Source organism: Stegodyphus dumicola, chromosome 9, assembly GCF_044657685.1.
Source record: "Stegodyphus dumicola isolate Sdum_Otavi_A_Nest chromosome 9, ASM4465768v1".
Taxonomy (NCBI): Eukaryota; Metazoa; Arthropoda; class Arachnida; order Araneae; family Eresidae; genus Stegodyphus; species Stegodyphus dumicola.
Window position 1 is genome coordinate 152,517,090 of NC_140776.1, and position 27,511 is coordinate 152,544,600.

Below are 27,511 nucleotides of genomic sequence, written 5' to 3' on the forward strand. Positions count from 1 at the left end.
TCTCTATGATAGTAAATATTAGACAGGAGGCACATTTTGAAATTATTTCAATACATATAACGATTTGAAAGAAGTAGCATCCCAACCGGAATAGTGGTTACTGCCATACCGAACCGCCTGGGTTCGAATCCATACCTAACTGCCCGGGTGGTATAGTGTTTTTGCGGCATGGGAGCATGCTAAATATGCAGCAAGGCGAAAGTCCTCTCAAGCGTTTTGTGCATGGAGGTAGGAAGAAAAATGGAGTGGTCCTAACCGGTTTCCCCCATACCCTGCTTTGAAACACTGGCGATCCCTACGTGATGACCATGGAGGTAGGAAGTAAGATGGAACTTAACTTCCTACCTCCACGGTTTTGTGGTAGGGGAAGAGGGGTGAGAGACTCTCGGACCTGTCCCTCCCCCCCCCCGCAGTGTTCTCTCTTGCGACGGACAAGCGCATTTGACTCTTTGCCATGCTGATTGTCGTGAGCTTCTGCTGACCTTTGTCATACAAGTAAGAGTGGTAACAACAGCAAAACCAAACCTTGAAAAAGCATGAAGAATGTCATGCTTTCTGTTTCAAGCTGGAATGAAACCATTGTTTATTAGGAGATGAACTGCATTTAAAAGACCAACGAGCCGCAGTTTGGATGTGTCTGCGCTAGACTGTCGAGCTAAAGAACGCTAGCGGATCCACCAGTGGCCGAATGGATAAGACCGCTGAGCTCTGGTAATTTGAAAATGAGTTCAAATCACGCCGAATGGGTCTGACACGCTTTCGTAAGTTTTTCTACCTATAACGTACTCACAAGCCAGTTTTCTTTATAAAGTCATCCAAGGCCTCTTTAACTCCCAGGCAGCCCTCACGTATTTAGCCATAATTAAAATGAACAAGCTAAAAGTCCGTAGGGAAAGATGAATAAACAAGTGTTATAATTTAAGAGTGAACTAGATTTAAATTTACAGTTTGTTATTACTGAGAAAAAAGCCTCAAGATTCAAAAGTTTTAATCATGTACTTCATTTACGGATTTTACTCATTTGTATCTTCTTAATAGACAGGTATATTATTAATATTATACAGGTATATTTTTAAACCTTATATTCTTAAATTTGTTGCAGATCTCAGATTTTGATTCAGTTAAAAATTTTAATATAAATCAGCTTTTTTCCTCTTCTTATTCTTTCATGCTTGTTTTCAGAACTTTTCATTCTTATATCGTTGTTTCGATATTCGGATTCCAGAAAATTCAGAATTCGGCTTACCTTATGCAAAGTTTTCTGTTGCCGGTGTTACATGAGAAATGAAAATTGAATCATTAATCTTTTACTACACTGGCAGTAATATTTTTGCTCACAATTATAGAAATTTCTTTTTTAGTCCAAAGGGACTTTGTCCCTGAGGGACTATTGTTTTTGTGTTGCGATTTTGCGTCGAATCACTTTGAATGTCCGTTTCACTTTTCAAACTGTTGCCACCCAATACTATCACCCTGTATTATATTTGAAGAAATTAAATAACGAAGAATCTGCATAAATGTATGTATGTTTCTCGCATTGTGATAAAACAATGGTACCTAGAGCATCCAATTTTGAATGACGTAATCCTACTGCGAATATACTGGGCATCTGGAAGCCCAAATTTGAAATTTGGAATTTTTTTTATTATCGATTTCATATTTGTAAACCTTTAACGAATTTTTGATTAACAAACTCAAGGATTTCGAAGCGAGCAATGGCAACGTTGTACAGAAAAAAAAAAAAAAAAATTTTATCTCCAGCGCGCGAGACCGTGTATTGGAAATTCTAAAGAAATTCTCATTTTAAAATTATTTTGCGATATTGCTGTTGAACTGAATTTTATGGTTTTAGTACGTAGAACATGATATTTAATAAATAAAGGTAACACACAAAACGACCGATTCTTTTCAGAATTACAAGGAGTAAATGTTTATGTTAGAAAAAGTTATTGCTTAAAAAAGTTATTGCTTTGTTAGACTAGAAGAGAAACACGCTAATGTGACAATCAAAATCGTAAAAAACAACCTTATATTTAGCGTAGGTATAATGAAATACTCAATCGATTTCGAGGGCAGCTAAAGGTCCCTCCTCATCAGGAGAAAGAAATACATAGAAAGAAGAAAATAGGAATCACAGAAACACGTGGTGCTTATCAGCACTGCACGTGGTTATAACTAGATTTTAATCAGAGTTGCACTGGCCGCCTACTTTTACTGAGCCAGGCTGTCTGATCAAGCATAAAGGAATATTAGCGAAGTTAAAATAGGGAGCGAGGGGCAAATGCACATTACGCTCAAAATCTGAACTTCAAATAATGGAAAGCAACCACTGAACGGATTTTTATACCCTCTGGTAGTACCAAGTGTGAGGAGGTAACGCCATCTATCGGCAAAAATAATTGAATTAAGACAGTAGAATTTTAAAGGCATTAGGAAGGACTGGATTGGACTTCAAATCATTAACTAAACTTTCTAAATCTTTGTGAATGTGAAAAGCCTCAAGAAAATCCAATTCGCCTATGGAAGAAGCCTTTTGGATGATTTTTGCAGACCCAAAATCAAAATTATGGTTAAAAGTCCAGCTATGATACGCTATTGAAGACTTGTTAATTTCCCCTTTTTTGACATAAGATTCATGTTCCTTGATACGAAACTTCAACACTCTTTTTGTTTGGCCAATATATCTTAAACCACACTGACATGATATACTATAAATTCCCCAAGAATTCAAAACAGAAACGCAATCTTTTAGAATCGAAGGGTGAATTTTATTAATAGGGGAGAAACCGACTTGAAAATTGAATTTCTGGAGAATCCGTGCAATTTTATAGCTATCAGAAGGATAAAATGGAAGCACGACAAGGTCATTGATATTATTTCTAACAGTAGAATGTCTTCTTTGATGGGAATCTGAAAATTTTTTGACGGCTTTATCAATAATCACGGGAGAAAATCCACGGTCAATTGCAACTGCTCTCAAATAATTAAGTTCATTGGTAAGCAAAGATTCAGAGGAACAAACTTTTAGCGCGCGGAAAACATAATAGTAAAAAGAAGCCATTTTTTGCTTAACAGGGTGGCATGACTTGGCATGGGGTGGTAAACAAACTGCAAAGGGTTTACGGTACACAGTGGTGCTAAAATCGGTTTCATTGCGGATTATAAGAATATCGAGGAAGGGGAGGGAATTGTTGGATTCAATTTCAAGAGTGAATTGGATGGCTGGATCAATTGAATTCATAATAGATAGAATCTCGGATAAATCCTCTTTATAACCGTCAAAAAGTGCGAAAGTGTCGTCAACATACCGAATCCAAAGACGAAAAGATAATTTATCAAATCATTTCATCTCAAAATAGTGCATATAATCTACGCTAAATATAAGGTTGTTTTTTACGATTTTGATTATTGCTTTGTTATTTTTAAAATGAAGAGAGGAGTTAAAGGGCTATTGTCAATTTATTGTTTCAAAGGTAAATATTTTATATTTTACATATGTATATAAATCAGAATTTACAAACTGATTTTAAATTCGATTTATATAAGGATTTTCAATTTTGGCTGAATTTTGCAATAAAATCTTACCTTATAAAGTATTTTCTCTTTCCTTTTCGTAGTCTAATTGGAAGCATACTCAACGCGTATTCTAGAGATCTAGGGTTCGAGTCCCGGGGAGGACACTACAAATTTTTTACGTCTCTTGCTTAAAAAAAAAAAAAAAAAAAAAAAAAAACCTAATGACTCTAAAACCTCTCAGGGTTATATTCGGACATATGCAGTACTTCTTTTATTAGAATACACTTAATGCCGATTTTTCCTTCTATTTAATACTGCAAATTAACTTCTGTTAACTTGTTGGTCATAAGATATTAAATAGTTGTTAAATGGTCATATGATATTAAAACTTCTTGTAATGCTAACAAAAGGAATATATGTGGTATTCTTATAAAATGTTTTTACTAAATAAATCGCTTTTGATAACGTTGCAGTGAAATACTTTTCCTTGGATAACTTAATTACTTACCATGAAATACAGCGAAATTTCTTGTTGAGACTATTTTTCAAAATGACCAGTATTTGTAAGAACCCAAATAAGCATCTGCGTTGATAATTATATATATCCTCTAAGATTATTATACCTTAACTCGAGTAGAATAGAACAAAGCTATTAAAAGCAAATCGATAATCACAGTTATTGACAGTCACTTTCTCAAAGGCGATAAAACCTCAACAAAAATTCAAAAATCCTTTGATGTGATATGTGGTCATTTTAGGAAAGTTTCACTATATTTCCAAAGTTATTGCAAAACATTTTGTACTTTTGTTCTTTTGAGCATGCGCATCGTTGTTTTAGGCATAGTACGAGGGTTGCTATTTATATTTCTGGTCTAATAATGAAACAATGAATGCTTATGATCGAAATTGGTTTTATCAAAGTTCAGTTTTTCAAAATATTCAGTTTTCCATGAAGATCAATATACTTTGCATGCGTTTGAACCAATTTTCGAAGCACATTTTCCACTGTGACTGAGGTAACTCCAAAATATAAGTTGTGAATTGCATCAACCGTTCCTTTGCGTGTCGCATTTCTGGTTTAAATCGAAACACAAATATAATAGATTAACTAAGATGTTGACTAAAGCACTAAAACTCGGGTAAAACAAAACTGCGCTCTACAACTGAAAAAGAGTACCAACAGCGATCTATGCCTCGGCAATTTTTCCCTTCCGACTTAACTATCAGTATTTTATAAAAGAGGAAAGCAAATGCAGTCAATTCCCGATTCACCAGGGGAGCAGGATAAATCGGTCCTTGTTTAATAAAAACGGTTAATTTTATTTATTGCAAAACGATGGAAAAATTACTGTCAAAAACCTTCGAAAGAAAACAAAACTTCTACAACAAATGGAAAACGGAAGAGAATGCGTGAAACAGCAGCAATGATAATAGATGAGGGTAGAGCATTTAGGAATTGTCTTTAACCTTTTATCCATTAATGAAAATAATTTAACGGCAAGTACTCTGGAATTTATAAGTAGCAAAAATAAATTACGTATATTCTAACGATTATGCTTTTGTTTCCCATTGATTCCTATCGAAATCCAAGAATATCGTAAACAATTTTTTTTTTTTTTTTGTTTTGAATTCTGAGTTAACTTACATAACCACATACATTTGTTTTCCAAATTAAATTAATTAGTGCTTAAAAATGCTCTTGAATTGTTAATATATTTTCTGTTAATTATAATCTAGGTTGTTCCTTTTTTTCTGTACAATTTTAACTGTTATCTGATGAAACATAGTTTTGAGTTAACAATGAATGTCTTTCCCGGTTTTACGCTGGTTAATGGGGGTTAACTCTGAAATCATATTTGCAGTTACTATATAAGGTGTTTTCTCCCTCCTTTCGACATACCTTCGTGGTGTGATTAGAAGCATACTCGACGCGTATTCGACAGGTCCAGAGTTCGAGTCACGGCGAGTGCACTGCACATTTTTCACGTCTCCTTCTTCAAAAAAGCATAATAACTCTACAACTAAACGAAGAAATCTGGACTAAATGCGAGTTACAATGTATAACATCTACAGAAAAAATCCATAAATGTGCAATTATAAAAGTGGTTTGGTTTATTTGCTTTTTCGAAAACACTCGACGGCTATCTGCCTGAAGGGAAGGATGCGTTTGTGGAGGACTTTCTAAGGAGAGCTGGCTTATATACACTCTACACCTTGCGAAAACCCCATGCAGCCAGCCCGTTTGTTAGGATTCGAACTTCGGATCAAACTACCAGTGTTCAGTGACTTTACCGTTCTGCCGCTGCTGGGAAACTTGTAAAAATAGAGTGGGTAGTTTCAAGAGGCAATAAATGTAAACTAAAACTAATAAACCGGAACTTAATCTAATAAAACAGGAACATATCTGGATTACAGAGTGGGTGATGAAATTTTGGTCATATAATACTAAATAGGAAGCAAGCGGTCTAGTAAAGCAATCTTCATTCAAAACAATATAATTTATGACTTCCAAATTATTTATTGTAGAGCATGTTTTGAATAAAAAAAATTCATTACATTGGTGAAGCTACTTTGCAATATTGTAAATTTCAAGGTTTCTGTGAACGAATGCATTTATCATATACATACTTTTATTGTGATTTTCCGGATGCCTTTGTTTTGAGTCTTTGTAGATCTGCGGAAGAAACTGGTTCCCCAGTCAGGCGAGGTATAACAAGTTACCGTTCTAACTATTGTATAATTTTCTGCCTTTTCTACTTTTAGTCGTGATATAAACACCGCTTTAGTTCCGCTTTTTGTCGTGATTTGAATTTTTGATAAGTGTGCCTTGAACTTGTCTCACACAGTCAAAGCACGCTAAAATTTCAAAGAATTCCTTCAGATAATACCAAACAACTAGAAAAAACGCATTATCCGTTAAACCAGAATGTTGCGGCCTTATTATTTGAATGTTGCTTGAGTATTCCGTGAAATATTTCTACACGGCATGTTGCCAAATATCTGTCAACGCACATTGGATTCTATGCAAATGAAACTTCAGAACTTCTCATCTTTCAAGGTCGTTTCAGCGCAATTTCTTCAAACCTTGACTAACAGCACAAGTCTCTTTATCATGTCTTCAAATTTCTACCCGCTGGCAATAGTTAATGAAACGAGAAATATGCTGATATTAGACTGCTTTGAGATTAGCTTAGAAAATTAAACTACTATGCAAAATGATAGAGAAGTTTTAGATGCAGATTTGGCAGGTAAAGGTAACCAGAGCCATGGAAGAAAATATAAATTTAAAACTAAATGTAATTCCGATTATGTTTCTCAATTTATTTTTGCTACGGAACCATCGTTTTAGGTTTATAATATAAATTACGAATTAAATATTCAAGAATGTAATTGGTGTTCTTTGCATTTCGAGAGTTCAAAAGATAATTTAAAGCATGAAAAAAGACAAATGTAATATTAAATGAAATACAAAATGTAAATGATGTCTTTCTAGCTGTTCGTTTCTTTGAAACCTCTGTTTTCATTTTATAAAATAAATGTTGAATTAAATAGCCAAGAACTTAATTACTATTCTTTTAACAATGATTTTAGAAAACCTTTTCAGAAAGCGTGTTATCATATGGCAAAAGGTATGGAATAAGCGACTAATATTTTCAACTTCATTTAATGTTTTAAATTCTTTTCGTGATGTTTCGTGTATTTTTTTCCTTGATGTATCTGAAAAGCGTATTAGTCACATGGTGTTCAATCTGGACATCTTAGTGCTCAGCATGTCAGAGCCATCTTCTGGTTTGTTGAACGGCCAAATCTAATATAGAGACAGTTTTTCGTCCACTTCCCGTTTTTAAACAACTCTGTAAAACAGGAACAAAATTTGTTCTTAGCTACTCATCGCACAAAAGGCTTTTTGTGCTTTGTTTATTAGGCTTTTGTTTTTGTTGACATCTGTTTATTTGCTTCTCGACAGATGTCAACAGCCGTCATACGAGGCTAAGGTCATGAAAACAAGCAAAAGAATTTGAAAACTTCCTCTATAAGAGCGCATCATTTACTTCCTGATAAACACCAACACTTTTTGATTTATAGGTACTTAATCTACTATCATTATATTTCTCTTACTACTGAGAATTTGGACTACCGTTTGGTTTCTTAATCGTTAGAGTAGTAAATAATTTCATCACAGAACTTTCAATTAAAACAGAATAATTAATGTATAATATTTTAAGTATAATATATAATATAATATTGTGAAGCATATTACATAATATTGTACCTTACCCCAGTATCATTTTCAAACTTTTCAAATGCTTTCATTCTCCGATTCAAAGCATAGAATCTTGGTTTTGGTGGAAGCGGCGGCCATGCTTCAATGGAGCAGTACTGACCTCGGAAACCTCTATTAGGGACAGTTAACTCCACGCACTGGTCAAAAGAACCAAAGGCTGAGAGAGTTCCGGTTAGAATCCCGTTCATCATTTTGGCCGATGCATCAACCACTGAAAAAAAAAAAAAAAAATTGCACGAGTCATGATTATATTTCAGCGAGCATCTAGTATTCTAGAGGTTTAAGAACTCCTGAATTTATAGAGAATTTATTTCGTAAGATTAGCGATTCCCTTCCAAAAACTCTCAAGAATCTAAGATTCTTGAAAGAAATTGTTTAATTAGAAAGGACCTATTTTAATACAAGAAAAATTAAAATAAAAAAATCGGTGTTTTTCTGTTAATTGAACGCCTCTTAGCTCCGTGAAATCTAACTAGATATCAGCAAACGTAATAACACATAAAGCTTCATGGAAAAAAAGTAGAACTTGTACTAATAGTAATGTATCATATATTTTCAGGCATATATTATTTAATGAGCGCAATATGAAATTTATAGTTCTTTGATTCTTTTAGGCGAAAATAGATCGCTGTATACATGGGGAGTAGAAATGCTGTTCTTCCTATGCACACAGCGATTTATTTTCGCTTTAAATACTGCTGTCCTCGCCGTGTACGCAGCGATTTGTTTTTGCTTAAAAAGGCATCAAAGAAGTGCACGAATCCGGTATTGGGCATAGCCTTGGCATTGCACCTTCGACAGAGTCAATCTTCAAAACGCTCACTCAGATCTATGCGTATGTGGGAAGAGATACGATCCTGAGAATTACTTATTCACATGCACCATAACAACAAGTCTGCACTTGAGAAAACCAAGACTAGTAAAAGATGTGAATCCGTACCTCAAAAATGCGTAATCAGAGAGATAACAGCCAGATGAAGAATCAGCAACCCAGATGAGGAAATGCATAAGCCAAATAATGGATATCCTGGCATCAAGGAAATTCCTTTCTATATTCTTCTCATAGTTCTTAAAATTTCGAATAGTTTCCTTGTCTTGTACAAATCATAATTTGTCAGATGTGACAAAACAAGACATTTATTATAATCACTATTACATGCTTATTGTCTGTTATTATTATTGCTGTGATTGCTTTCTTCTTCTTATTATTATTATTATTATTACTGACTCCTGTTGCTATTACATTTGCTTGTTATTATTATTATTATTTTCATTATTATTACTAACTACTATTATATTTTAAAATTTATTACTCTTATATTTTAGTTTAAAATTCCACGCCGAACAAATATTAATTTAGAAATTAAACCAACAAAAATCACCGTTATATTTGCAAATTTTCACAGGACCAGTTTCGATGGTTTTACCGAACCATTAACCTCAGCTGTCAAATTGCAAATTTGCAATCATTTGCAATAGTATAACGCTTTTTAGTCCAAAGGGATTTGAATCCCGAAGGACTATTAGTTTCGTTTTGGCATTTTGCGTCGGACTCATAAATGTCGGTCCACTTTTCAAACTGTTGCCACAAAATGTTAGAGTCCTGCATTATATTTGAAGAAATTAAATAATGAAAAGTTTGCATAAATGTATGTATATTTCTCGTATTGTGATAAAACAACGGTACATAGAGTCATCGAATTTTGAATAACGTAATCCTCCAACGAATATGAGCATGTGGAAGACCCAATTTGAAATTTGTTTTATGATCGATTTCCTATTTTTTAAAACTTTGACGAATTTTTGATTAACAAACTCAAGGATTTCAAAGCGAGCAATGGCAACGTTGTGCAGAAAAAACATTTTTATCTCCAGCGCGTGAGTCTCTGTATCGGAAATTCTAAAGATATGTTCGTTTTAAAACTATTTTGCGATATTGCTGTTGCACTGGATCTTATGGTTTAAGTGCGAGGAACATGATATTTAATAAAGAAAGGTAACACACAAAATGTTAAAAAACGCCCCTTTGGACGTAATTTAAAATCTGAAACATTTCAGACTTTTTTTTTTTTTTTTTTTTTTATTAATACTATTATGCTTATTTGCAAATTTATGAAAATTATACTGATTCTTGTCGTTTGAACTCCTCGTATTACTATTAGTTTTATAATTACTAAAGAGATTTTTAACGATTTTTCTGGAAAAACCAGATACCAAAATAAAAGATCAACCAATTCTCTGGAATGATTGACTTGAGATTTTCTTGCAACTGGATTCTTGAGTGAATTACAAATTTCAACTTGTATAAACTAAGAATTTTTAGAACAATTTATTAATAAGCGATGCTTAGAATTTGCATAATATAACACTTCTTCAAATTAATTTCCAAAATATTTGAATTTAAAAACATTACCCTTTTTTTCACAGAACATCTGCTGTTCTTAAATGTGCACCATCTCTTATAATATAAGCTAAGAAATATTCAAGCTCTGGAAATTACTTCAGAAAGGTCTAAGAAATCAGATGATTATAAAATGAAGCATTATTTTTTAATCCTAGCTCTTAAAACAATAAATAGCATGGTTGTTAGGATATTCATTTCTAATGTAAAACAGTTTGCGATAAAATTGCATAATAGAATAAAATAAACCCAAATTTTATTTTCTCATTATGGTGGCTTTAATTAAAAAAAATGTTCACTTTCGAATATTGCTATTGTTGTGCCATTAGTCGCCTTGTTTTTGTTAATTTGGCATTCTTTAATCAACCATTTTGATGGAATTTAATCCGCGTAGATGACAAGTATGTGAAAGAAAATATATTCTACATAAATATTCTAGTATGTCAGGATATACATGTGCTATTATATTTAATTTCTTTTTCCTAGAGCTATGACGCCAAATAAAATATTAGGATAAAAGAACAGCACGTCTTAACTATTTTATAGATATATCAGCAGCAATTTCTAAGAAAACTACTCCGAGCTATTTTATCAGACAGATTATATTAGCACAGAAATGCTTGAGAATCTCTCACTCGTATTGATAAGTTAATGCTTACTAGAAACAGGATAATTAGGATTTAATATAAGTAAAATATGTCACTTCAAAAGAAAAAAAAGAACGAAGAAATTAATTCCATGTTTGATTATTTTTACTACACAAAGCAACCTAATTTAATATTTTTAGCATTAAGAATGTCTTCAGCTTAATTTTCCCCTTTTTATTCCCTTTACATTATGCTTATCAGGCCATTTATTATCCGCAATGCAAAGTGTTGCCATTTCGCAAGGCATGAGATTTTTCATTTATCGGGCCAATTACCATTTCTCTGATACGTGCTCATCAAGGGTTTATTGTACTAATTTAATTTTATCAAAGATAATAACAAGTTCCTAGCTATAGCACTAAAGCGAGACGTTAAGAGAAGAGCTCTATCCCGGCAAGTTGATGTTGCCAAACCTATTGCTAAAATTTAGAATCTCACTCCTTATTTCAAATTTACTTCATTTGCATATTCTGCTGGAATACACAAGAGAGCAGAGATTCATAAAAGCTTCGACATGACAACACCATGACAACATGCATAGAAGAAAGCCATCGCATCTTGCAGTTTAATCAACTAAGAAATTTTTTAAAAGCAACATCTTTATTTCATTTTTAATACTATCTGAAGCTGATGAAATTCATAAACTGAAGAAACTGTAATTTGTAAACTGAATTTGTAACTGAAGAAAGATAATGCATTATTGATTCATATCACACGCAATCAATAATGCATTATCTTTCTTCAGTTACAAATATTGTTAGAACTACCGATAATTAATATTATTACAGGAAATTAATAATTTTTTATAAATATATTACAGCTTTATTGCATATATAACAAACATATTACAGCTTACTTTAATTTTAAATAAGTACCGTTTTTATTTAATTTTAAATAAGTACCGATTTTAAATAAGTACCGTTTTTAATAAGTCTTTTGCGCCATTAGTATAAATAAACATTGTTTCTAATGCCATGCAATAGAACAAGAATATATTACATGTATGTATGTACAGTAGGGTATAGAACATTTTTTGCTGGTCACCTAGCAATGAGTGTTTATTTTATTACAGTATTTAAAAAAGTTGCTTAAATATTTTTAAACTTGTAAACATTAAGTAATCTACTGTTAAAAGTGAAACAAAATCTGTAAGTAAAAACTTCATATACCTATTATAAATTTAAATGATACTTCAAAATTACACAAAAACTCTCAGCTGGATATATTATATATTAAATACATTTTAATACCAATTAAATACATCATTAAAAGTAAAATAAAATTGTACATTATTAATAAGTACTTTTAATGTTTTTAAATTGCTTGATTTCTTAATTAAAGTTTGATTAGAGTAATTAGCTAAACATTCCGCATTTAACCATTTTGCAACATTTCTGCTTTGGCGCAATGGCAGCACTTCCCTAGTCGCATGAATGATAAATACTCTAAAGATATGCTCTTTTTAAATTATTTTATAATATTGCTCTTGAATTAAATTTTATAGTTTAAGTTCGAAGAACATGATTTTTAATAAATAAAGGTAACACATAAAATGTTTAAAAAAACTCTTCTTTGGGCGTGATATAAAATCTGAAAGCTTTCAGATTTTTATTGTTTGTTTAAAATCTATTTTCAGTGAAGTACTACTTCAGAAAGGTATTGGAGCTGAACAATTATATATAGCGTAAAGTGAATTCATACATATAAATAAACTTACTTCTGAGTGCCCAAGGCTTTAAGCTTCTCAAATCAGAAACCCATAGCAGCAACGCTCGCCGACATTCACCCGACAGATGCAAATTTTCTGACGAAACAGCGGACATGAAATAAGGCATAGCCGTCTTAATAGCAGTCCCCGTAACCTTTTTGATTTTCTTGAAATTTTCTTCCCATTTTTTGATCGCATCTTCTTCAAGATGATCATGATCTCCACTATTGCTGTCGGAAGTCCCGTAACAAAAGACAAGAAGGTGAGAAGAGATGAGGAGGAAAATGAAGATCACGGCGGAATTCAGTTTCACCTGCCCCATGGGTGGACGGGTTCTTCACTCTCCTTTTCGTTGTTTCTCCTACAGGGTTTAGCAAGTAAATGAGGTGAGATTCAGATTCTGGTTTCGTTCTACATATGATAAATCGAGAAAGTGGCTCCGTCCATTGTTGAGGAGCTGTTAGTTATGGTAGCAGGGGTATATTCGATTTTCATACTTGTTGCGTTACTACATTGCTATTCTTGCTTCTAAAGTGTAAAGGGGAATATGAAAGAACAGACAACATATTTCTGATTTTAGGAAATATACGAAAATGTTTAGTTTAACTTTCTGCAATTAATTTTATTGTCAGTTTTTTAAACGTATAGTTAACTACACTTTGGCGTTATCAGTTCGTAATATTAAGTTTAGAGTAATCTTCAAATGTATTAGCATATTTTATAGTTTCCGGTTGGTGTTGCGTCTAAAAGAATCTAAAAATTTGGCAAACAGAAGTTTTATTAAACAAATATAAAATAGTTGCTTGTAACATTTCAAATGTTATGCTTCTTTAATTTAATTATTTTTTAATTTTAACACATATGAATATATATAAACAAAAGTCAAAATAAACAAAATAGGAACTGTCTACCTTATCTCCTCTCCCACCCTCACTTTTTTTTTAAAGATTTAATAGATTTTAGCCCAAAGGGCGTTAGTTTTGGGGCGTCAGTTAGTTCTGTTAATTTCGTTTTGCCATTTTGCTTGAAAACTTTAAATGTCGGTTCACTTTTCAAACTGTCGCCACCAAATATTACAGCCCTATATTACATTTAAAGAAATTAAACAATGAAGAATCTGCATGAATATATGTATATTTCTCACTTTGTGATAAAACGACGGTACCTAGAGCCATCAAATTTTGAATATAGGCATCTGGAAGCCCAAATTTGGAAACTGGATTTTTTTTTTTTTTTTTTTTTTTTAAAGTCCAAAGTGGCTTTGTCCCTGAAGGACTATTGTTTTCGTTTTGCGATTTTGCGTCGGAACCCTATAAACGGCGTAACACTTTTCAGATCGTTGCCACCGAATACTATCTTGTGTATTATATTTGGAAAAAAAAAATTAAATAATGCTGAATCTGCATAAATGTATGTATGTTTCTCGTATTGTGATAAAACAACGGTACCTAGAGCCATCCAGTTTTGAATGGCGTAATCCTACTGCGAATATGGGCATCTGAAAGGTCCAAATTTGAAATATGGAATTTGTTTTATGATCGATTTCATATTTTGTAAAACTTTAACGAATTTTTGCTTAACAAGCTCAACAATTTAAAAGCGAGCAATGGCAACAATCTACGGGGTAAAAACCTTTTTATCTCCAGCGCGCGGAACTGTGTATCGGAAATTCTAAAGATATGCTTATTTTAAAATTATTTTGAGACATTGCTGTTGAACTGAATTTTATGGTTTAAATGGAAGGAATATGATATTTAATAAATAAATGTAACACACTAGACGTTAAAAAAACGCCCCTTTGGACGTAATTTAAAATCTGAAACCTTTCGGATTTTTTTTCTTACCTTGTTTTTTTTAGTCCAAAGGGGCTTTGTCCTTGAAGGACTATTGTTTTCGTTTTGCGATTTTGCGTTGGTTCAGTATAAATGTCCGTTTCACTTTTCAAACTGTTGCCACCATACGTTAGTGTCCTGTATTATATTTGAAGAAATTATATACAGTACACTCCCGATTATCCGCGGAATTGGGTGGCGCGGCCGCTGCGGATAACAAAAAACGCGAATAATCCGAAAAAAGCTAAAAACGGGTATAGCAAACAAGAAAACAGTCATTCTTTAAACTTTGAAAAATCTTTTTATGTACAATAAAACGTAAAATAAACAGCAGGAAATGTTTAACTAACGCTTAATATTTTAGCTTATTACGCTTAAGCTAAATGCAATTCGAGAAATTGGACCTCTTCCCATGAAGTCCAATTTCTCGAATTCCATGTCGCTGCTTAAAACGAGTCAACCAGCCAGAAGACGCATCAAAATTTCCTTTCAGGCCTAACAACTCAAAAAAAGGTTTTTGCCTTCGCCTCAATGATAGGACCATTTACAGAAGTACCCTCTTTTCGAACTTGAGCTAACCACTCTGTTAATGCTACGTCTAGCTCATCAAAGGTAGAACCCATCATAGTTTTTCGCGTTTTCATTGCGGAAGCACTGTCCGACATTGATGCAAAGTTCACCAGTTTGTCTTTTTGCTTTAAAATGTCACGCATGTTGTTTCCGCGATTCCGTAATCCAATTCCATCTGCTGCCTTGTAGCGCCGTTTGCTACTTTGGAAATTAATTCTAGTTTTTGTGCAATCATCAATACAACCTTCTTTCGTTTTCCTGACATTTTAAATCGGTAACGAAAAACACAAAACCAAAAAGCACAAGCACTGAACACAGTAAAAGATAAGACATTAACTCGACCGGTTCGCAAACACTATCCGGCTTAAACTAACAATGGCGAGTGGGAGGAAGTGGACGTGTCAGTAAGATTAAGACTTGAGAGGGCGGTGGAGCGGGCACTGCAAAGGTGAGTAAGAAATCACTTACTCATCAGAGGAGAAGGTTCCGAGAAGGCCTAGGATATTTTTGCCATAAATAAGCACGATGTTAGCAAATTTAACGCTTCTCTCACTTTTGTGAACATTCTACAACACGGTTTCCTATAACACCATCTCTCTCTAACACGATAAGAAAATTGCCAAACAATACCCAGTCTCAAGAGAGCACAATCACCAGATAATAATGAAGAAACCTCACTATCGCATAAGGTGAAGAACATGAGGTCGCAATAAGTGCTCTAAAACGCACAACCTGCAAGTTTGTATCAAGTTATTCCAAAAGTGTATGAAAAATATTTTAATGCAACTTTTAAACCACGTCTCCGAAGCATAATGAGCATAGCTTTTAATACCATGTCGCTTTTTCTTGATATTCAATGCCAATGGATTTTAGTGATTTCTTGTTATCATTGCTTACTCGCAACTTCCTTTGCTCTAGTAGTCAACTTAGTACTTTAATCTCATTGACTTCTTACAGTTATAGGGTATTTATTTTCTCTCTCCTTCCAGCATGCCTTCGTGCTGCAACGGTAGCACACACGGCGCGTATTCGAGAGGTCCAGGTTCGAGTCCCGGCGAGGGCATTGTTCATTTTTCACCTCTCCAGCATTAAAATAAGCTGATGACTGCATAGAAATTGTTCATTCATTCGTTCAGACTTGAGCTTATTCACTACCTAAGAAATACGTGTAGCCGTTCAAAATAAAAATAGCAGTAAAAAGATGACGAAAGAAATGATAACAATAAAAGTATCTAAATTTCTGCAGCAGCTGAAGCATTGTTTCTTCTTGAAAGTATAATTGTTTGGAATGAATATAAAAGTATATCAGATATATACAGCTCAAGCTATTTCGCGGAAAAATATATACGATGTTAAATAAAATACTTAATGTTTAAATATAAATAAATTTTACAATTATACAAAAATTTAAAAAAAAAAAAAAATCTAAAATGTTTCAGATTTTAAATTACGTCCAAAGGGGCGTTTTTTAACATTTTGTGTGTTACCTTTCTTTATTAAATATCATGTTCCTCGCACTTAAACCATAAAATTCAGTTCAAGACCAATATCGCAAAATAATGTTAAATTAAGCATATCTTTAGAATTTCCGATATACAGTCTCGTGAGCTGGAGATAAAAGTATTTTTTTTTTCTATATAACGTTGCCATTTCTCGCTTTTAAAGCATTGAGTTTGTAAATCAAAAATTCGTTAAAGTTTTACAAAATATAAAATCTATAATAAAACAAATTCCAAATTTGGGATTTCAGATGCCCATATTCGCAGTAGGATTTCGTCATTCAAAATTCGATGGCTCTATGTACCATTGTTTTATCACAATGCGAGAAATAGACAATCATTTATGCAGATTTTTCATTATTTAATTTCTTCAAATATAATGCAGGACTCTAACATTTTGTGGCAACAGTTTGAAAAGTGAACCGACGTTTATGAGTCCGACGCAAAATGTCAAAACGAAACTAATAGTCTTTCGGGATTAAAATCCCTTTGGACTAATAATTTTATAGTTGTTATTGTACATTTTATTTTAAGAGTCCTTTTCATTATGTTTAAAGGGCGGCCGAGCGGAAAAGTCGCCGAACACTGGCAGTTCGGTCCGAGGTCCGAATCCTGCAAACAGGCTGGCTGCATGAGCGTTTTCGTGGTTTTCCACATGTGTAACGTATATACGAACCCAGTCTTCCCTAGAAAGTCCTCCACAAAGGTCTCCCTTCCCTTAGGCAGATAGCCCTCGAGGCTTTGACGTAATCACATCACATAAACATTACTTTTAAAGGGATTATCGAACTCATTTTGTTACCACTGCATTCTAGGTTGCACTGTGTTTTATCACTATTTGGAAGTGCATTATACTGCGAGGAATAAATACTAAACAAATCATGCAATTCCATTAAATTTCATAAAGAAAATTATTATTAGCCCAGAAGAGCTGTTAGTTTCGAAACGGCATTTTGCACTGAATCACTAAAAACTTTCAGTCACTTTTCAAATTGTTGCCATTCTGTATTTTATTTAACGAAATTAAATAATGAAAAATCCACATAAGGGTATATATATGTTTCTCGCATTGTGAGAAGAAAACGGTATCTATAACCACCAAATTTTTAATAACGTCGTCTTCCACCCGAATATGGGCACCCGGAAGCCCTAATTTTTAATTTCGAATTTGTTTTATTATCTCTTTCATATTTTGTGAACCCTTAACGAATTTTCGATTAAAAAACTCAACGCTTTCAAAGCGAGCAGTAGCAGCACTGTACAGAACAAAACATTTTTATCTCTAGCGCGCGAGTCTGCGTATCGGAAATTTTAAAAATATGCTGTTTTTAAATATTTTATCTCAAAGTTGGGTTAGCTCAAATGCTCTCGAAAAGTATATGTGTATGCATATGAAAAAACGTCCCTTTGGATGTAATATAAAATTTGAAAGCTTTCAGAATTTTTTTTTTTTTTTTCCATGAGACTAAACTCATTTTCAGATTTGTACACGTGTTTAATAAAAGTTGAAGGCTGTTGGGCATTTTCTACTTAAAATGTAAGATGTATTCACAGTAATATTTTGCTACAAAAACGAAAAATATTTAAAAAAACGAAACGAACGAAAAATATTAAAACATTTTAAAAGTTTTCTATCATAATACAATCATTAAATACACATCATAAAATTGAAAATTTGAGCGCAAAGTTACCCTGTTTGTTTAAATCGCTGTTTACCTAAGAACTGCATTACAGCTGAAAACAGATAGCTTCATAATTGTACTGCGGAAATTTGAAAAGTGAGATAAGTAGAGAACATTTTTAAAAAAATTAAATATCGATCTTAAAAATATTCGCTGGCAAGAAGAAAATAGAGCTCTAAAATAACTATTAATATTATAAATTTAAAAAATAGCAAAAACTTTATGTAAAATTTCTGTGTAAGTATTAATAATTTTAAAATATACTGGCAATTAAATTCCCGGAAACTTCTTTCATTTTGCTCAAGCATAGCATAGTTGCATAGTATTCCAAAAGTCTACAACTGGCATTCTCCAGTTTATCACTCATCTATGCCACTGTTATAGCAGCAGTCTTCTTTCTTCTTTTATTCGATTCAGACAGATTAATTACTGCAAAGTGCTTGAGGAATCTTAGCCTAAAGCAACAGCTATTCTGAGAAACTGCGTCGTATTTGCATTATTCATGAAGAAACCCGTTGGGAAGTCCATTGGCCTCCCAGGAATCATTGCCAGGGCAACGATCATCAGACATTTGCGGCTGCAGCCATTGGGCCACTAGGTGTCCCCTGCTGTTAGTTCGGAATGAATTAAGGCAACAGCCTGAAACTCAAATAGCGTGCATCCAAATCTTCAATCTGAAAAAAACTTGTCGGGGTAGCCTTTTTTTTTTTTCTACTTTCCTCTTAATAAAAATTTTGTTTAAAGAATTTATAATTAAATCTTTAATTTCACTTTCTAAATATACATAAACAATAACAATAAAAATGCAAAGAAAAAAATTCAAATTCATATATATTTTGTATGTTCAAATTTATATATTTTTTCTATCTTAATTCTAAAACGTTGTCACTGCAAGAAACTGCTGTTGGTTACACTTTGTAATTCAAATATATTGACAGATATATATTAAATTTTCAGACTGAAATTTTCTGCAAATAATTGTAATACATCGAATTAAAGACTAAAGAGTTTTAACTTAAACTAGGTAAATTATGAACACTTTTCAAGCTTTAAGTTTCTTGCTTTGAAAATAACTAGTTATTCTGCTTTGAATTTGCACTTTATCTTCTTCTTTCCGTATTCCTCAGTAGAAGGAAGTTAGTTTGCTTGTATATTTAAACTGAAGTTTTTGGATCTTGAGAAAGAGAGTGTTTCTGGCATGCGCACTATGTTCTCAGATTTTGCCAACTCTAGTTAGTTGTAACTATGTTAAGTTAATGAAGACAGCTTAATATTTAATTGACTACCTGTCTTAGGCTGCTGAATTACGTTTAAATTTATGTCGCTGTTCTTATTTATTTGCAAGTTGCGTTTATTTGTATCACAAAGTCGTACGCTTATGTTCAAAGCTCTGTTTAAATAAAAAGGTTGTTTTAAAAGTTTCGCAAGACTTTATCATCTGTCTCGGACACAACGGTAACTCGCCACATGTCGGTTAGTAGGAATAAAATAGCAGTACTAGACCAAGTATAACCTATAAGGATTTTAGACAATCCTTGGAAATAAATCAACCCAATTTCTTTGTTTTACTTATTAATTTTTTCACCAACACTAAAAGGAAAATTATGTATGCTTATATGTGAATAATTATAAACATTATTTCTTACTGCTGTTTGACACTTGACGGCGCTTCATTAGTGATAAAATTTGTAGCCTTGGATACAGATTGCTAGAAACTATCTTTATCAGGGATCCCAGATGGTCATAAGTCAGTCGAACTCTTATTAATTTTCAATCGCGAAAACATTTGTTGGCATATAAATGTGCTTCCTAACAAAGCACTTACTCTCATTGTAAAATTCTTATCGTTTACCTCTAGACAAGTACGAAAATAAGTTAATCAAATGTGTGCTTTCTAATCTTTGGGAAGATTTATACTACACTGTCTATTAATTAGCTCCATATGTAGAACATCTGGCACATTAATGAAGTTCGCTTTTAATGACGGTGAAAATAATGTAAAATCAAACCCAAATCTCTAAAAATCTTTAAATCTTTCCTTAAATTCTTGTTGTAATAACACTATTTTTCTTACATATTCTTGTTGTAATAACACTATTTTTCATACATATTCAAATAATGTATTATTTACTATTTACATATATGCTGTATTTTGAAATAATACAGCATATATATAAATAGTAAATAATACATTATTTGAATATACAGTCATACATTTCCAGTCTCTCTGAGAAGTATTTCTCACCTCACTGAAACACAGACGAAGAAGAATTTCTTCGAAATAATTACGAAAGACCATGATTTGCTGATTAATTTTCTTTTATTTATTTTGCTGTATAATTTAATTAATATAAATTTCTCTTGCTACCATTTACGTAGGCTAAAATGTGCGAATCATAATCATTGTGCTTCTTAAATGATTTCGTTTTTTGTCTCTTATGGACTACTAGAAAATATTTCTTTATTTTTCTACATTCATTTTTAGCATGACGTTTAACAGAAAAAAAAATCGATAGATAATCATTTGCTCTTATCAAAGCCAGCCACAATTCATTTAATTTTCGAATTGCATTTTCCGAGCTATATTTATATTTCCCTTCGTTAAAATAATGACAGGTCAGGTCGCCATTGACTGTTTAAACATTTTTGCAAACATCTTGTTAAAAATCGAAATCATTCTAAAGCATTACAAAATTGCAGGCGGGTGGCCCAATTAAATATTGCTTACTTTAAAAATGGCTTCATGTAAATAGGTAGTTTTTATTGAAAGTAACATTTTTTTAAGCCTCTCAAAAATTATTATTTTATAATTGATAAATGTTAGTATAATTATGAATGCAACATATGTAACTACCCTCCCAACCGGGATAGTGGTTGGTGACTGAAACACCGTCGCATGGACCTCCGACCTAAGGTTCTACACCAATCAGTTATGCCCATGCGACGGAAACGAATTTACCATCCACCGCCGGCGACGTTCACTGAATCAATGATAGTAATAGTACAATGCTAAATTGACAATGTCATCTATACAATAATTGTTACATAATAATCCGTATGAAAAATAAATATACAATCAATTAATCATTACATTGTCATGGATAGGATCATGTCATGGATAGGATTACATTGTCATGGATTGTGGAGAGTGGAACTTATATATTAACCAGTTTCTAAACCTATGTATTCTTCAATACGTCATAACTTCATGTTCTTATCAGTTACACGCCTAATGATGTGTGCCCGTATTATTGTTGCAGTTATCCACAGAGTACGCCAGTCACATCAGTTTAGGCAGTTAATAGTTCCATAGCCCAAAGTATATGATATTGTGTAGACTATTCTATGTTCATATAAACTGGATTCTAAGTTAACTTTTGATAAATTCGAAGTACACTTTTATTAAGTACATTGTTCACGTAAATACTACTTGTCCACTTGGATACATCATAACTTCGCGTCCTTAACAGTTTGTACACCTTATTATGTGCGTCCATAGCAATTTACATACTGTGTCGCAGTTATCCACAAAGCAATCAAAACACAAAGCACAAAGCAGTTGGAAAGTTCATTGTAATATGTACACTATTTTACTATTATCCACAGAATCAAATGTTTTGTAAATAATAACTTGACTCCCAGATGATTAAAAAAAAAAAAAAAAGAAAAGAAAAAAAACTAATTCTTAAAATTTTTTTCAATACAATTCTAAATTGTGCAAAACTAAATATTTGTTATACAATTCCAATCTATACAAGTGGTTGGTGACTCTTGATTACGTACCGAAAGATCCGGGTTCTAATCCCGGAGAAGGCATGGATGTTTCCAAATGTATAGTGCCAGTGCGACATGGGGGCACTCGAGAGGTTGATGGTATGAGAAGAGGGAGAGGAAACTCTCGGACCCAAGCAATGACAAGCGCAATCTTGACTCCTTGCAACGATGAATTTCCTAGGCTCGCTCTGATTTCAGATAAGTGAGATTGGTCACAACAACCGCAACATATATTAATGCACAATAAGTAATCTTATTCATAATTGAAGAGTGAATCTATCAAACACTGCTTTTGCAAGAAAAAAAAATCATATGAATATGTAAAAGGTATGTAATTTTTTAGCTATTTATTAAGCGAAGTCTCAGGTCACAGGTGAAAAATCTACTGATTATTAGACGATTACTGATTAAATCCACTGAGAGTTATTAAGATTAACTGATTTTTAATACTTCTTAAGTCATAAAACTAACAAAAAGATTTAAATCTTAAAATGGCTAAAAAGTATACGTTCATTGCCTTTCGCTTATGCATGCAGCTAACAGCAGAATTAGTTGAAAATCACTTTATCTAAATTATTTAACCGATGGCAAAAAGAAATACTCTGTGAACTGTTGGTAAACCTTGGAATTATCTAAATGTCTGCAAGGAAAAATAGCTTTGGGTTTCAAAAGAAGAGCTCAGAATTTAGTTTTATTAGTCTAAGAAGATTTCAGTGAAAGATCATATGCTGCTGGTATCCTGCCTAAAGATACATTAAACGCAAAAACCAACTCATTTTATTATCGAAACAATTTTATCTCTCATATTTAAAGAAGGAAAACTATTCTTATTCTCTTAATTTTAAAACATCGTGCAAGGAAACTTGCTGCTACGCTTCGTAAAAAACGGGAGAAAATTAAATCTGTGGAAACCATAACACATTTTGCATCAAGAAGTATAAAAAATCAAATCTGTTCTCGCCAAGATCTTCCGATGCTATCGGTTTATACCAAGAGTAAGCAATGATTTCTTACAAGTCTACAACTTTTGTTCACATTCTTGCAAATTTTCTGAACTTTCATTAGTGAAAGCCTCAACTGCGAAAAGGAACGTTTCTTAAATATATAAAACTCATCTTAGAAAGCAAATTATAAATTGTGACTTTGTAGAGTCATTAGGTTATTTTGACGCATGAAACTGAAAAATAAACAATACCCTCGCCGGAACTCGAACCTGGACATCTGGAATACGTGCCGAGTGTGCTAACCATTACACCTCGAAGGTATGCTGGAAGGAGGGGGAAAATAACTTATATACTCCCCCCCCCTTTTAAAGGGCGACTGGGATTAGAAAACCCAACCGCCAAATCCTGGTGGTGAAGAATCATCATCCACCACCTTTTTTTTTTTTTTTTTTTTTTAATTTTTTATTAAGGCATCACTGTAGAGTGACTAGGTTATTTTGATGCAGGAAGCTGAAAAATGAGCAATGCCCTCGCCAGGACCCGAACCTTCACCTCTCGAACACGCGCCGAGTGTGCTATCCTTACACAACGAAGGCATGCTGGAAGGACGTGGAAAATACGGTCGGATTGCGCCCACTTCTGGCACCTTATAAGAAAGAATCATCAGACACAGGCAAGAAATTAACATACGTTTTTTATTAAAAACATTAGACAGGAAATTCACTATAGAAATACACGAAAATTTTCTGTATTTTACCTTACTTTTACAAGATTAAAGATACAAATTCTTAGAAATTTTAAATTTCAATAAGTATTTCTTCAACAGCTGACATCGACCGTCTTACTGAATGATAAAACTACTTTTATAACAATTTTTTTTTTTTTCGGTTAAGAACACATTGTTGGAGGGAAAATGCTCCTTTAATTAGTTGAGGATTTTTTATCTTAAAAATGCATATAACAATATTCTGAATTAAAACGCAGCATTTCTAAGCGGAACAAAATATATAGCTACGCAGAAGATTTCAATTTATTTATTTTGTAGCTGAATATATTCCTATCATATTAGCTAATGCTTTTTCAGCAAAACATTACGTGCAGATATTCTACAAACAGTAAAAATTGAAACGATCATTAAACAAGAATAATAACTCGCTTGTTACGTATTATGATAAAGAATAATAGCAGCATTTTCCGAACTCAGGCTTCTAATGAACTGAGAGAATGTTTTGTCACATTGACATATATACTAATTGCTGCCAGTTTAAGTTTAGTGACCTGGATTTGCTGAGATTTGTGAGTGATAGAAACTTTGTCGTAATTTCACAATAAAATATGAGTTGCTTGTTTTGTAACGTATGCAGTGAGTAAATTTATGTTTATAATTTGATACTTCACAGCACATTATAGAAAACTTCTGTTGTATCTAGGCCATTAACTTAACTATCTTAAGACTGAAGTTCCTAATTTCATTTTTCATTGGCTTGTGCGGATCTTCTTAACAGAGCAATAAGCAATTAATTACAATTAGGATTCTTTTTTCCTTTCAGATTTTCAAGAACAGTTAAACATTCATCCGGGTTATTTGATACTTAATCATAAACAGTTCGAAAGCTATAATTTAATACAATCATTTCTTTTTATCTTTTTTCATTCAAAACAATCATTTGTTTTTATCTTTTTAATTTAAAACAATTATTTCTTTTTTATCTTTCTTTAACTCCTTAATTGCCAAATTATTTAAATCGCATTTTGTCTTAAGAAGTTCTTTTTGCGTCATAACGGCATGAGTTAGGTACATTTACCAAAATAAAAATCAGTTATGGTTATTATTTTTTTTTTAATTTTTATTTAAAGAATATGGCAGTTAAACTCTTCTTTATGCTTCGGTGTAGAGTGTTCTACTACAAAGAATGCAATACTACGTTTAACTGCATAGATTCTTAAAGCTTGTTTTGCACATAGATTCCTAAAGCTTGTTTTGCACACAGTGCATTTATTTTCTTCCCTTCGTAGAATGACAGAAATCTCAATGTAGAAAACAACTTTTCAGTCATACGGAATAAAAACAATGCACCAAACCACCAGAAACCAAACTAAATTAAATTCAAACAAACAGGTGCTGCATCAAACAAACAGTTCAAACAAACAGTTGCGCAATTCAAACAAACTGCATCAACTACAAACAAACTGCATCAACTACAAACAAACATGACCTGATCAGTTGGGCGCGCAGCGAAAATCCATAAATGGAGATCACGCAGGTTAATTAACTACGAATCTTTTATAAACACATCGAACGTGAGTGAGGTAAGATTATGCTTTTAACATCAACTAGAGTAAACACGGAAGACGATGCTTGTTACAGATCTAGTTACGCTTAGATTCGTTTCATTCGCATTGTCATTTACTTTGTTCCAAATGTTTCCTATTTTATTTTTTATATTTTCGTGTTTAATTGTCTTTTTAAAGCGTTAACGGTAAATGCAAAATTTTTTTATCTCATACAGAATTAATCATTTCATTTTCGTGATGCAATTCGATGCCCGCGTAAGTGGCTAGAGTTTTCCGGAGCCAGTGCGGGGCAAGATGACTTAAATACCTATCAAAGGAAGAAGGGAGAAAAATAAAACCATTTTTCCTTAAAGCAAAAATGTTATTTTATACAATTAATAAGCTTAGTAATTTTTTCATTCGCTCAGGGGTTACAGTGAAATCACCCAAACAGATTTCACCGTTGCGAACATTTTTCGTCTGTCGTGAGTATAAGGCTACTGGTGACGTTCAACAGCAATGCTTACTTTGTTCGCTCAGAAATACAGTCGAATTTTAGAGCTGGTCGCCATGAGACGATTAACTGTATTTTTATTGTTTGATTCTGTAGTGAAGTTTCTGGTGCTCCATGCACTTTACCTGCACTTTATCTGTATGAATTTTCCTATATTAAGTATTATTCGAAATTTGTTCATATGATATATTCTATGAATACACTCTTCTTAATGCAAAAACTTGTTTCATTTGATTTCCTCCTTTGGGAAACAAAGGTACAAATTTTTCGAGATTCTGTCTCATCCGGGTGGGCTAATAATTGATTCACCCACTACACAGTAACAGTTCTAATGACCCTTGTTCTAGTTTTTCTTCTTTTTCTTTTTCGCTTGACATCATGGGGTTTTTAAATTTACTCTAGTCGCTTAGTACCCTGTACCTATAAATATTCATGGAATATATACTCTCCTGCTACAATTATTCGTAGTGATAGATGATGTTTAGTTGTTAATACTACTGTCTGAAAGTAGTATGATTGGTTTGATTGTGGAGAAAATATCTTTCTACATAAAGTATAATTTTCAGGTATTCTTACGTTTTTAAATGCAATATTTTATCAAAATGTTTTTATCAGCTAATTACACTTCGTCATAATACTTTTTTTTCCGGAAGCTCAGCCTTCCCTCACGTATCTACATTCTATAATAACTTTAAAATGTATTTAAATGGTGCTACTTTGGTAGACAGTTGCACGGATTTTTGGCGATTTACTTTGGCGCAATTGTTGGCGCGGTTTTTACAATTGTCAGCCATCTTGAAAAAGGCTGTTTTTACGTATTTTGCGCATAATAAAGTATTCGAAACTTTAAAAAAATAAATATCGTTAAAAATAATGGATTAATTTTGTAGGCAAATGTAAATAAATACATTTACTACGCGTATAAAATACTAAATACTTAAATTCAAATACTTTAAAATAAGTAAATAAGAACGCTTCGTACACTAGAGCTAAAATGACAGCAATTAGTTTATTGCCGGTAAAAATGGAGGAATGTCTAATACTTTTTTTACCTTTACAGCGGTTATTTCTTCCACCACGACCACAATACTATATACGGCCGCCCTCAGAATCGGTTCCTCTAACGATCTTCATCTTTGATCCACATTTCTCGCACTTCATTGAAGAAGCAATTAGCGAGGTTTCCTCCAGAAATTTAAAATAAATTTCCTCTGACCCTTGTAGCAATTTATAAATAAATCTTTGATTAGGAAAGCAAGGTTGGCCAAAATAAGGTCTCAAAGGACAATTTTTTTATTCCAATACCAATAATTCTTGGTACTTACCAATAACAACATTAATCTTTGAAAGGGACATATCCATTTCCTATGAAATCTAAGGAATTCGAAGAGATGAATAATAAAATTTTAAAATGGCGCGGTAATGCACAAATATTCAGTAACCAATCAGAGAGCTGATTACAGCTCGTTAATGCACAAGTATTCTGTAACCAATCAGGGAGCTGATTACATCACGCCTAGAATTAAAATTATTTAAATAATCATGCATAATAAAATCATTTTTCCCAAAAAAATGTAAAATTAAATTGTATTTTAATATTTAACAGCCATAAATAATGTTTAAAACATTAGATTAAATTTATAGATATTAAAACCAATTACTTTTAAAGCAAGGTGACGTCATTGATTACATCATCCACAACATAAATTATATAAAATATCGTAAACAATAAAATTTTGATTTCAAATAAAAATGCAGAATTAAATTGATTTTTAATATTTAGAAGCCATAAATAATATTTAGTACACGAAATTTATGCATAATAAAACACATTATTTTTTAAATAAAATGACAACAATGTATAG

The 27,511-nt window shown here is 32.6% G+C and overlaps 1 protein-coding gene across 2 annotated transcripts in view; it reads right to left on the reverse strand.

Annotated features, from left to right (window-relative positions):
- Positions 1-27,511, reverse strand: part of LOC118195520 (nose resistant to fluoxetine protein 6-like) — a 152,505-nt gene that overhangs the window by 65,597 nt on the left and 59,397 nt on the right. The window contains exons 1-2 of one of the 2 annotated variants that reach the window (XM_035366846.2): positions 12,567-15,167; positions 7,795-8,012 (exon numbers count right to left, since the gene is read on the reverse strand). In XM_035366846.2, the coding sequence (XP_035222737.1) occupies positions 7,795-8,012; positions 12,567-12,879 (531 nt within the window). In that variant the 5' untranslated portion in view covers positions 12,880-15,167. Of the gene's footprint in view, positions 1-7,794; positions 8,013-12,566; positions 15,168-27,511 lie in introns of those variants that run through there. The other variant, XM_085824252.1, reaches the window with a different exon arrangement.